General features: G+C 35.2%; 1 protein-coding gene across 1 annotated transcript; it reads right to left on the reverse strand.

Annotated features, from left to right (window-relative positions):
* Window positions 1–10065: 10065 nt before the first annotated feature.
* On the reverse strand, window positions 10066–13131 carry LOC123322778. Its single transcript, XM_044910798.1, has one exon. It carries the CDS (start codon window positions 13129–13131, stop codon window positions 10066–10068), a length of 3066 nt encoding a protein of 1021 aa, XP_044766733.1.
* Between the last annotated feature and the right edge of the window lie 1116 nt (window positions 13132–14247).

Below are 14247 nucleotides of genomic sequence, written 5' to 3' on the forward strand. Positions count from 1 at the left end.
TAGTTTTATTACTCAGTGTTTTTTAGAACCTGTGAAAAAAATTAAAAACTGTAAACTCGTCATCGCCTTCCAAAGGCTGTATCTTGGAAGGTCTGTCGATTTGGAAAATTTACAGGAAATACCCCCGCTTATTTTCATTAAGGAATCATCTCCCTTATTCCTTCGCATTTGTTTACAGATATCCTGTATATAGCTATATTTTATCTATGTACCTTTTTATTTTAGATAGTAGAAGTTAATCAATCATCTGTATCTCAATCATATGTATCCGAGTATGTATCTATATTATTAACTTCATTTTGAAGATTCATTATATCTTGACAAAAATATGGTTGCAATTTCAAAATATGTTGACTCGAGGCCTTCCAAAGACTTCAATATTGTTTATTTTTTCCCTTACACCCTGTATCATCTATCGAAAAATGCAAATCTGTTTTGGCGAATTCTTCATAAAATCTTACTTGTTTCGATATAATTGGTAATTTTTTTATGATACATCACTGAAATATTTAAACCAGAGAGATGCTACAAGCTCTTAAAATTTTTGGGAAAATCCAATATTTAAACATAATCGATAATAAAAGAGATGTTTCTGAGCAAAGGATTCCTCAAAATCTTTGAGAAATCTGATTCAAGAAAAATATAAAGAGCGTTCCATTTGAAATAACACAATGTCAAACATTCGGTTTAGCCGACGTTGTTCATTTCTGTGATATTGTGAAATTTGTAGCATTTTTTTCTCCTGATTCTGAAATAAAAATTTTCGGATTGGCTCATTGTCCTTGAATATTCATCACCATTAACATCTGAATTTTCTTATCCAAAAAATGTTTCTCTCTGAACAGGTTATTTTATTATATGCAATGATACAATACTGATTATTCGTTATACTAATAGGTAGTATTATCTATATGGATCATTTCCATAGAGAGAAGAAATATCATTATGGACAAGACTCAAATCGATTCGTTTTCAGATAGGTAATGAAATAGTTCGCCAAATTCAGAATTATAGTGTAAGCTTGAGATGAAAGAATTTCAACGGATGCATAGATATACGCACGATGAAATATAAACAGTCATAATCCCATTCGAGAGAGCCAAGATTGGTTCTCTTTCACGTGATTCTTTCCCCTACAAAGGAATGCGATAAAAAATCGTTGAGATATGCCGCCTGGCTTGCAATAATGGAGGAGAAAACGCGCTGCGCCTCTCATTACTTAATTCCTCCGTATACTGATATTCCGCCTGTCTACATCTGCTTGCACAGTACAACGTTGCCATTTTCGGAGGTGCAAACGAGCAAAGAGTCTTTCAGAGTAATTCTCCGATATACAGCTCAGCACACTAGCGCCAGTGATATACACTCGAACTAAAAGATTGTTCAGTACATAAAGGGGGTGCGTTGTGACCTCAAAACGATTTTTTGATATGTTGGTCCCTGAAGCCTCCTGAATCTAACAAGCTAAAAAACAAGGCAAAACGTTGTCACCTCCGATTTCGGAGGTGACATCGATATATATGAGGTGAGAGCGTTAAACGAGTTACTATTTTGGAGGTGGTATTAACACTTTATAACTATATATATATATATATATATATATATATATATATATATATATATATATATATATATATATATATATATATATATATATATATATATATATATATATATATATATATATATATATATATATATATATATAATCGATTCCCTTCTACCATGAAATGGTGTAGGGTATAATAACAAAAACAAATATTTAATTCTTCCCTCGTAAACGAACTTCGACCATTCCTTCTTGTTGGCTGTCATCTTCCTCGCTCTTTCCCAAGTTTATCCCCTTTCTCCAATTATCTTTCCCATTTGCTTGTCCCAGGTAGTAACCGGTCTTCCGCGCCTTTTTTTTCCCGTAACCTTTGCTTCCCATACTTTTCTAGCAGGTCAATTGTCTCTTTTCTTTGAAATCCTGCAGAGGTTCTATTCCGATGTCTTCCCTGATAAGATCGTTTCTCACCCTGTGCATCCTTGTTATTTCCTTCACTTTTCTTAGATATTTCATTTCCATTGCCTGCATCCTGCTTCTCTGTCTTCTATCAAGTACCCACGATTCGCACGCGAATGTGAGTATTGGTCTATAAATCGCTTTGTATACATTCATCTTAGTACTTCTTGATATTTCTTTCCTACTCAGGAAGTTCTCATTCATGGCATGGTATATCTTCAATGTGCTTTCCAATCTACTGTTTATTTCCAGATCTTGTTTTCCATTTTCTTCTATTTGCACTTCTGAGTATTTGAAAGATGTCACCTGCTCCAATCTTACTCCTTCTATCTGTACGTCAACGATTTCCTGAGAGTTGCTCACCACCATAACTTTTGTTTTTTCCTTGTTCATTTCCATTCCGAATTCCTTCAACACCGCATTCCAGATGTCCATATTTGTCTGTAGATCTCTCTCACTCTCAGCAACGATAACAATATCGTCCACGAAGGCACATTCTGATATTACCACTCTCTTTAAGTTTCTGTACCCGACTTGAAATTTCTTCGATCTTCTTGTGCACTCCTTCAGAATCTCATCCATAAATATTGTGAACAGCACAGGGCTCAAACTACCTCCTTGTCCTAAACCTATTTTTGTAGTGAATTCTCGGTTGAATGTTCGGTTGTGGCTGATAATTCTATTCCTGTTCAATTCATACACATTCTTAACAAGTCTTATAATTTTCTTGTTCAATCCCCTCTCTTCCAGAATTTTCCATAGTTTCCTTCTTTTAACTCTGTCAAAAGCCTTCACCAAATCCACAAAACCCATGTATATCCTACCATCTTTTTGTTTCGCCCTCTCAATCAGTATTTTCAACGTGAATATGTGGTCTTGTATACTTCTTCCCTTTCTGAAGCCGCTTTGCGTTTCCTCTAGATTTGTTTCAATCTTCTCTCTTATTTTTCCATCCAGTATTCTCTCAAAAACTTTCATAGCTGAGCTCAACAGAGTGATACCCCTATAGTTGTTACATTCTTGCACATCCCCCTTCTTGTGTACTGGTACTATCAAAGATGTTTGCCAATCCAGTGGTACTATTTCTTCTGTCCATGCCCTCTGAACAATTTCCAATAGCATTTCGGTTCCTTTTTCTCCTAGGTATTTCAACATTTCTGCTGTTATTCTGTCACATCCTGCTGCTTTGCCATTTTTTAGGGTATTTATCGCTTTCTTCAGTTCTTCCATTGATATGCCTTCCTCTTCCTCACTTAATTCTTGTGTTTCCCCAATTTCCTGCTCTACATCCCTCTCAAATCCCTCCTCATTCAGTAGGTCGTCAAAATATCCTCTCCACCTTTCCATTATTGCAGTATCTTCCTTCAGCAGGTTTCCATCTTTATCTTTTATCATCACATTATCATTTCTTGGTGTCTTTCTCGCATTTTTAAGAACTCTATAGAACAACTTTTGATTACTCTTATGGTCTTTCTCCATTTTTTCCCCAAATTCTTCCCATTTCTTCCTCTTCTCTCTTTGAATCAACTCCTTTACTACTTTTCTTTGTTGTTTGTATTGCCCATATTTTTCCACTGTTTTATGACTCAGGTATTGTTTCCATTTATCCTTTTTAATCTTCACCTGATATTTCATCTCGCTTGTCCACCATGATGTTTGTTTTCTCTTATTCGTCTTCTTATAACTTCCACATACATTACGTGTAGTTTCGGTAACTATGCTCTTGAAACTCCCCCATATGCTCTCCAATGTTCTGTGCGTCCTTGACACATTTTCCCTTTCGAATCTCTTTTCAGTTTCATATCTATATTTATCGGCAATTTCTCTACTAGCTAGCTTGTAAGACCTAAGGCATTCATAGGATTCTTCTCTTTTACACTTTACTCCTTCTTCCATCTTTTTCTTCCTCAGCTTAGATACCAGCATATAGTGATCGCTTCCGATTTCTGGGCCCCTTCCTACTTTAGTGTCTAGTATCATATATCTTCTTTCCTTTTGTATCAGGATGTAATCTATAATTGATTTTTCCCCTCGACTTTTGACCTCTCTCGTATACTTATGTATGTCCTTATGTTGAAATAATGTATTAGTAATAACAAAATCATTCAGTAGACAAAAATCGAGCATTCTCTCACCATTGTAGTTTCTAGTTTCTTCCCCGTATGGTCCCATCACTGATTTATAAATTTCATCTTTTCTTCCCACTCTGCTGTTGAAATCGCCCATTATGATAATCGTTCCTTTTGCTGTTTCAGTGACTTCAGTTAGGTCTTCCCAGAATTTATCTTTATTTGGTGTACTATCGTCTTCATTGGGTCCATACACTATTATGAACGTTTTTGTCTCTTCCTTATTTCCCATTTCTATCGATAATATTCGCTCTGTCCAACCTTCCCATCTATTCAGTTGCCAGCAAATGTCTCTCCTTATCATACATCCCACGCCTGCTCTGGCTCTCATGTTCTCAGGAACTCCACTGTAGATTAGCAGATGCTCACCCTCCATCTTTATTTCTCCTCTACCCTTCTTTTTTGTTTCCGTTATCGCCAGTATATCCAATTTCGTCTCCTCGAATTCCCTCACTAACTCATTCTTCTTATCTCGAATACTCCTGACATTCCACGTTGCAATCCTCGAACTCACCAATTTTTCTCTCTTAGATCCTGTCTCTTTATCGTTTCGTTGTCCTTTCTCCTGCTTATTCGTCATATTTTTTCCCATCTCGATAGTTTCCGCTTCTATCAGTTTTTTGGAGGTATTTTCTCTATTCTTTCCATCTCCTCATTCCAAAAATAGCGTTCACCCTCTCTCACATCTTTACCTTTTGCTCTTTCCTCCCTTGCGATACCTCTCAATTTTGCCTGTTTTTCTCTTTGTGTTTTGGTCAGATCATCATTAATATATATCCTACCTATTTTACAGTCTTTCAACTTGCTCTTACTTTTCATCACTTTCATTTTCTCGAATTTATCCTCCAGCTCAATTACGCACATATTGAGTCCTATTTTGTTGATATTTTTTGGTTCAATCTCCAGATCCATATTTCCCTTGAAAAATTCCTTAATTTCACCCTTCATCGATTTCTGCTCTGTATTTACCAGCTTCAACCCACTCACCACCACGTTGTTTCTTCGTTTTTCGTTCTCCATATTGTCGAGCCTGGTTTTTATGTTCTTAACTTCAATCTTTAACATTTGATTTTCCCTCTTGATTTTCTCATTTTCTTCCTTCATGCGCTTCATTTCTTCTTGATACTCCCTCTGATTCGTTTTGATCTCCTTTATGTCATTCATCAATACTTCCATCATCATCATTAACCTATCCATCTTTTCATCACTAGGTTTGCTTTTTTGCGGCGTCCTAGTCAGTTTTTTGCCTCTTCTAAATGGATCATCATCATCGGTTGTTCTCTTTCTTTTTCCATCGTCACTCGTATATTCTTCTTCGCTTTTCGTCTGACTCATCATGAATTCTCAACGGTGCCTGAAACCGGTCCTGTGTCCTATTCGAATATTTCTATCACCGTTCACTTATCGACAACGATAATATTTATGCGACAGCTGGTTGTATTTCGCTAACGGCGATTTCAGTTTATTATTCCACAAAATCTAATATATTTTGGATTACAAGTTCTTCAATTTTCCTATGTTTTTCCTGTAACTTAGCCTGATCTAATTCACCTACTTTGCAGTATCCACTGCAACAGTTTTAATCGATTTCACGCTCGTAATTGTCGTTTGAATCGGTTTTAATCACGGAGCACTTTTTATAACACCTTGTCTCACTGAAGTTCGAAGAATTTCACGAAGAATTTTTTTGAAATTTCGGATTAAGTCAATCAAAAAATGTATTGTTTGAAAAAACAGTCTCTTTAGAAAAATCCAAATCCGAAATCTCTACAAATCAACATTATTATTGTCATCCGTTGATTCGTCATCGAATTACATAATGCATTATTCATTCGATCGTGTTGTGTAAATCGCCCGGTCAGTTTTTATTCAGAATTCGCGGAGTACGGACGTTTTCCGTTATATTCAGGAAATAGTAAGATATTGTAGAAATTTCGGATCAAGTTTATGGCATAATTTATTGTTTGAAAATATGGTCTTTTTTCAAATATCCAATTCCGAAATCTCTACAAATCAACGTTATAATCGTCATACGTTGATTCGTAACCGAATTACATAATGCCATTATTCATTCGATCGCGTTGTGTTAATCGCCTGTTCAGTTTTGATTCAGAATTCGCAGAGTACGGACATTTTCCGATATATTCGGAAAATTGTAAGATTTTGTCGAAATTTCGGATTTAGTTTATGAAAAAATCTATTGTTTTGAAATACAGTCTTTTTTAAAATATCCAAATCCGAAATTTCTACAAATCGAAGTTATAATCGTCATCCGTTCATTCGTCATCGAATTACATAATGCATTATCCATTGGATTACGATGTATTAATCGCCCGGTCAGTTTTGATTTAGAATTCGCGGAGTACGGACGTTTTCCGATATATTCGGGAAATTGTAGGATTTTTTTGAAATCTCGGATTTAGTAAATGAAAAAATGTATTGTTTGGAAAAACAGTCTCTTTGAAAAAATCCAAATCCGAAATCTCTACAAATCAACATTATTATTGTCATCCGTTGATTCGTCATCTAATTACATAATGCATTATTCATTCGATCGTGTTGTGTAATTCGCCCGGTCAGTTTTGATTCAGAATTCGCGGAGTACGGACATTTTCCGATATATTCAGGAAATTGTAAGATATTGTTGAAATTTCGGATCAATTTCATGGCATAATATATTTTTCCGCCGACCTCTTAATAATAGTACTGTTTAACGTACACGAAATTAGCTGTTAATAAACCCTTTTATTGATTAATTTCCTATTAATGCATTATTGTCATGGGTGATCGAACATAGAAGTATTCAGCAGCTTCCCAAATAATTATTTCATTTTTATGTAGCATTGATTTTCGTAGTACCTAGCGGGTGAATTGAGAAGAGATGAATTGTGGAGGTTGCAGAAAAATTATGATGGTTAGGGAGTAATCGATATATCTATGTACTACAACTCCAGCTTCCACCAACTCCACACATTCTTCAACAGAAATTATAGGGAACGATATCAATGTGATTTACACAAAATGTCACAACTCGAAAATGCCCTCTATGAACTTCTCGAATTGTTCGATCGGCCGCATAAATATCAACATTCCGATATGAACATAGAAAATTTATAAGATGTCAAATTTGACTAGGTATGGATAGAAAATTTTTGCAATTAAGATTTCACATTAAATTCGAAATGTGGTCGACGGAAAAATCTTGTAATCAACTCGTTTATTAATTGAGCGATTAATGATCTCGAACATTAACGTGCTCGCTTCGCTCACACGTTAAAATATCTCAATCATTAATCGCTTTTATTAATAACCTAGTTGATTAAATAACTATTTTGAAAATACAGTCTTTTTTTAAATATCCAATTCCGAAATCTCTACAAATCAACGTTATAATCGTCATCCGTTGATTCGTAACCGAATTACATAATGCATTATTCATTCGATCGCGGTGTGTGAATCGCCTGTTCAGTTTTGATTTAGAATTCGCGGAGTACGGACATTTTCCGATATATTCGGGAAATTGTAAGATTTTGTTGAAATTTCGGATTTAGTCAATGAAAAAATCTTTTGTTTGAAAATACGGTCTTTTTTGAAATATCCAAATTCGAAATTTCTACAAATCAAAGTTATAATCGGCATCCGTTGATTCGTCATCGAATTACATAATCCATTATTCATTTGATTACGATGTATTAATCGCCCGGTCAGTTTTGATTCAGAATTCGCGGAGTACGGACGTTTTCCGATATATTCGGGAAATTGTAGGATTTTTTTGAAATTTCGGATTTAGTCAATGAAAAAATGTATTGTTTGAAAAAACAGTCTCTTTAGAAAAATCCAAATCCGAAATCTCTACAAATCAACATTATTATTGTCATCCGTTGATTCGTCATCGAATTACATAATGCATTATTCATTCGATCGTGTTGTGTAAATCGCCCGGTCAGTTTTGATTCAGAATTCGCGGAGTACGGACGTCTTCCGTTATAATCAGGAAATAGTAAGATATTGTAGAAATTTCGGATCAAGTTTATGGCATAATTTATTGTTTGAAAATACAGTATTTTTTCAAATATCCAAATCCGAAATCTCTACAAATCGAAATCGTCATCCGTTGAATCGTCATAGAATTACATAATGCATTATTCATTTGATTACGATGTGTTAATCGCCTGGTCAGTTTTTACTTAGAATTCGCGAAGTACAGAAGTTTTCCGATATATTCGGGAAATTTTAAGATCTTATGAAATTTCGGATTAATTTAATGAAAAAATCTATTGTTTGAATATACAGCATCCTTTGAAATATCCAAATCTGAAATCTCTACAAATCAACGTTATAATGTTCAGTTCTTGGTCTACTGAACTCTAAAGTCTTTTAATTAAAAAGTCGGACGTCTTTTTTGTCTTTATTTTCTGTCATATATAATGTCAACGCTCCCTTTTTCATTTCAAACTATCAACTATAATCCTAATGTAAATGCAACAATGATACAAAAATCTAAGATAATAACTCAACTCAAATTCTAACATTCTCCCAAGCCAAAAAAGCCTTGTCTTCAATTTCCAACCGGCAAATTTTGTGAACTGACCGTCTGTATTCGCCAACATTGGTTTTAACGTCGACGACACGAACCCTTCCATCGGGCCCTTGATGTACGTTCCCAATCCTGCCTGGATGATAAAATTATTGGATTTTTTGTCTCTTCATCTAAGACGGGTGACAAATCTGTTCTTCCACTGACAACAAGTAAGCTGTTTCTCAACTTTGGACATAAAGGATATAAGGCATTTTGTCGATCTAGTTTTTTTCCTCTTTTAATGTCCATTAATGCTTTATAGAAGCAATCCATTTGTGACTTTTGCAGCAATAATTGTTCAGCATCTTTTAAATCCTGGTCAGTAACCCTTTTCACGTCTTGGGAAATAGTAGATGGGTCTTTTAATTGAGTGTTACGTAACAAATCTTTGAAAATATGTGTACACCCCAAAAATCGTGCAGTAGCGAATAATAGCCTCGTATATTTAGAGAACCGCTTTATTTCTGGGAGAAGACCATGGAATTCGATTTCTTGTATCACTAAACATCTTTCAAATTTTTCCTCGGCTGTACTTTGATGTTTTTCCACTAATTTAGTATCTTCTTGCGGCCAATACTGTTTGGATTTTCTCAAAAACTGTGGCCCATGCATCCAGAACTCCATGTCTGGTTTGGTAGGTGCCTGTCGTGTAGCTAAGTCTGCAGGATTTTCACTTGTAGGAACCCATCTCCACTGATCCACATCACTCGAAGCTCTAATTTCTGCAACTCGATTGGAAACAAACTGTTTGTATTTGTTCGATTTATCTCTTATCCATCCAAGTACACACATTGAATCTGTCCAAAAACAAACTCGATTGATTGGTATTTCTAAAGATCTAGTTACACTTGCAGCTATTCTGCTTCCTAGGATTGCACCTTGTAGTTCAAGCCGTGGTATAGATAATTCTTTCATTGGGGCAACCCTAGTCCTAGAAATTACTATCATTGTATCTATTTTGTCTCCTGACTCTACTCTGAGATAGGAGATCGCTGCAAAGGCTTCTTTACTGCTTTCTGAGAATGTGTGTAGCTCTATGTTTTCAGCATTTGGTATGTTTACACTGTAACATCTTTGGAATTTAAAATTATTTATCAATTTGAAATTTTCTATCATTTTTCTCCAAGTTATTTTGAAATTTTCTGGTAATTCCTGATCCCATTCAATTTTAGCTTTCCATATTTGTTGCATTAAAATCTTTCCTTTAACAATAAAATGCGATATGAATCCCATGGGATCAAATAATGTCATAATCGACTTTAAAACATTCCTCTTGGTTGGCCGTAAGTTTTCATATTTACTGAAATCAATTTTGAATGTGAATTCATCAGTTCTGAAATTCCACAAAATTCCTAAACTCGATGTTCTGATTTTTCTTCAGAATCTTCCCGAACATTCTGGGTTCTTTCGGTTACTAAACTCATCAGAGAAACGGAATTTGATATCCAGCTAACTACTTCAAAGCCAGCAATCTGCATGGTGTTTTTAACTCCATCTAGGGCTTCCTTTTCATCATCAGCTGAATCTAAGTAGTCATCCACATAAAATTTTTCAAGAATAGCCTTTTGAATTTCTCCTTCGGAATAATTTTTCGCATTATAATTCTTAACAAACTGTGCACAGGCTGGCGAACATTTTGCTCCAAATGTCATAACGTTTACGTGGTAAACATCTGGTTCTCTGTAATTTTCTAAATTTCTCCATAAAATGCGTTGTGAGTATCTGTCTTCTTCACGTATCAGTACTCTGTGGAACATTTCCCTCACGTCACCACAAAAGGCGATCTTTTTCTGACGAAATTTCAGCAAGATAGCTCCAAGAGAATTCATTTGATGAGGTCCAGTCAGCAGCATGTCATTCAGACTGATACCATTGGATTTTGCTGCTGCATCGAAGACCACTCTTACCTTTTTCTTATTTCGATTTATCACTGCAAAGTGCGGTAGGTACCATGTGCGAGGACCACAATTTTTAATCTCTTCTACTGATAGCTTTCGTAGATAGTTTTTTCTCACGTGATCTTCAAATTTGGCACAATATTCATCAGCTAAATATTTATCTTTCAAACATTTCCTTTCAGTACAATTTAATCTTTGCATGGCTGTAGCATAACTATTTGGCATTTTGCATTCATCATTCTTCCATAGCAATCCTATTTCATATCTCTCGCCAACTTGTTTTATTGTTCTATTCATTATTTCGTTGGCTCTGGTATCTTCCTCATTTACTTCAAATTTAGAAACAGGAATTGTTCCAAAAGATTCTGTAGTGTAGAATTTTTCCATGATATCCTTCAAATCTTGTTCAGGTTCTCTTTCGTCACATATATGAAAAATGTGATATCCCGATCTATTTTGTATGTCTGATTGGATTGGTCCATGTACAGACCAACCTAATTTAGATTTAGAAGCAACAATTGAGTTTGTTGGTGTAGATTGGATACGCCTGGGTATAATCAAATCGATGTTGTCCTGACCAATGATCATAACAGGTTTCACTTTCGTATAACTCTCAATAGGAATACCTTCCAAATATTGATGGTCATGTAAATTGAAAGATTGTTCAGGAAGCGATAAATTCGAAACTGTGCGAACCCCTCTTAGTAGAAAGGTGTCATCATTGTCGATTCTTGATATGTTTATGTCTAGTCGAGTAGAATTTTCTTCCTTTATCACGTCATCATTGGTCCATTGTAAACATAATGGCTGTTTTTCACCCAGTATTCCAATTTGATCGGCTATCTTGTCATGTAAGAGTGTAACTGTTGAGCCTTCATCACACAAAGCATAAATTTTGAGAGTTCCGTTTCGACCATGAATTTTGAGTGGAACGAACCGCAATAAAACTGTAGTTTCACTTCTCACCATACCAACAATATTCGTAGATACGGGTTCTGATACTATCGGGTTTTCACTTGATTTCTTGATTTCATTATGAAGAAGTGAATGATGAGACAGTTTGCATCCATTCTTTCCACAAATTTTTTTGTTTCTACACCTGAGTTTTTGATGATTTCTCTTGAGGCAAGAAAAACATAATTTTTTCGATCTTACAACCTTCCATCTACTTTCCATATCATCCATTTCCATTTTTGGACAATTGTCATCATGGGCGGGCTCTTCACAATAATTGCATTTAAGAACTCTTCCATCATGAAGAGTGAACACTCTTTCTGTACTTCTTCCATTGTAGAAAGACGATCTCGTTTTGTCCCAGGGAAATTTAGATCTATCCCAATGTGCAGAAAAGCTAGTAACACTTACTTGACAAGCTGCCTCTGAAAAAGTAGCCAACCAATTAGCAAAATCTTCAAGATTGGTTTCACAATTTTGTCTTTTCTTTTGAATTATTACTTCACCCCATTTGATTTTCAACTCGTCTGGCAGTTTACTCACTAAATCTCTTTGTAATTGTGGATTCTGTAAATGACCAATAGAATGCAGAGATTTCATTATGGTTACGATATTAGTGACTTCGGTCGAGAAGTGTATCAATTTTTCCAAATTTGTGTCTTTTATTGGTTGTATTACTCTTATTTTGGACAGTAGCATCTCTATAATTACATCAGGTCGGCCAAAACGAGTTTCTAAAGTTGCAATAATTTTGGCCACATCAGAAGTCAACATTATACCCGCAACTGCTGCCTTTGCAGGGCCTTTCAAACATTTTTGAAGTTTGAAAACAATTTCGTCTGCTGAATAACGACTTGACTCGGTTAAGTTACGAAATTGACGAATAAAAACTGGCCAATCCAGGGGATTCCCATCAAAGCAGATAAATTCTGAAAACTCACGTTCCTCTGGTCTTATATTCTGTAGAACTGTATTATTCACCGAATGGAGTACCTCATTAACGGTCTCACACAACATCTTAACACTTGGATCACATTGCTGTGGGAATGTGTTAATGTACTTTTCTGTGTCATCATCAATCTCTTCTTGTTTTCTTTCAACCCATTGATTTATCATTGTATTGTTATAGTATTTTTTTTCACTGTGCCTGCCCTCTTCTTCATCTAATTCTTCTTTTCCTGAAGCATCTTCGTCTTGTACTAATTCTTCTTCCAGATTTAACAGTCTCAAAGCATTTTCAATCTCCAGTTTCTTCATCTCTATTTCCTGCCTTTTTCTTTCAGTTTCCAAATTAATTCTTCTTCTGGCTACATTAATGCTTAGAGTCTTGGACGTTCTTAAGCTCTCTCTACTCATTGACTTACTTTTCATTGATGCAATCGACTTTGGTCTTTTAATCACCTCACTTGTCTCTGCTTGGTCTCTGGAAGGCTCATTTCCCACTATCGTGTCTTTTTTCTGTCCTAAATCTTCTTTTCTGCCGAAACTGTCGGGCCACACGAAGTCTTGGGATAAAGTTTTGCGAATTCCAGCTCCACTTCTCTGAGGTCTTTCTTTGCCGTTCATGATCACGTCGGGGTCACCAAATGTTCAGTTCTTGGTCTACTGAACTCTAAAGTCTTTTAATTAAAAAGTCGGACGTCTTTTTTGTCTTTATTTTCTGTCATATATAATGTCAACGCTCCCTTTTTCATTTCAAACTATCAACTATGATCCTAATGTAAATGCAACAATGATACAAAAATCTAAGATAATAACTCAACTCAAATTCTAACAATCATCATCCGTTGATTCGTCATCGAATTACATAATGCATTATTCATTCGGTCACGTTGTGTTAATCGCCCGGTCAGTTTTGATTCAGAATTCACGGAGTACAGACGTTTTCCGATAAATCCAGGAAATTGTAAATTTTGTTGAAATTTCGGATCAAGTTTATGGCAAAATCTATTGTTTGAAAATACAGTCTTCTTTAAAATATCCAAATCTGAAATCACTACAAATCTTATAATCGTCATCCGTTGATTCGTCATCGAATTACATATTGCACTATTCATTCGATCAGGTTGTGTTAATCGCCTGGTCAGTTTTTATTCAGAATTCGCGGAGTACGGACGTTTTCCGATATATTCGGGAAATTGTAAGATTTTGTTGAAATTTCCGATTAATTTAATGAAAAAATCTATTGTTTGAATATACAGCATTCTTTGAAATATCCAAATCTGAAATCTCTACAAATCAACGTTATAATCGTCATCCGTTGATTCGTCATCGAATTACATAATGCATTATTGATTCGATCGCGTTGTGTTAATCGCCTGGTCAGTTTTGATATAGAATTCGCGGGGTACGGACGTTTTCCGATATATTCGGGAAATTGTAAGATTTTGTTGAAATTTCGGATTTGGTTAATGAAGAAATCTTTTGTTTGAAAATACAGTCTTTTTTAAATTATCCAAATCCGAAATCTCTACAAATCGAAATCGTTATTCGTTGAATCGTCATCGAATTACATAATGCATTATTCATCTGATTACGATGTGTTAATCGCCTGGTCAGTTTTTACTTAGAATTCGCGAAGTAAAGACGTTTTCCGATATATTCGGGAAATTGTAAAATTTTGTTGAAATTTCGGATTGAGTTTATGAAAAAATCTATTGTTTGAATATACAGTATTCTTCG

The sequence above is a fragment of the Coccinella septempunctata genome, chromosome 1, assembly GCF_907165205.1.
Source record: "Coccinella septempunctata chromosome 1, icCocSept1.1, whole genome shotgun sequence".
NCBI lineage: Eukaryota > Metazoa > Arthropoda > Insecta > Coleoptera > Coccinellidae > Coccinella > Coccinella septempunctata.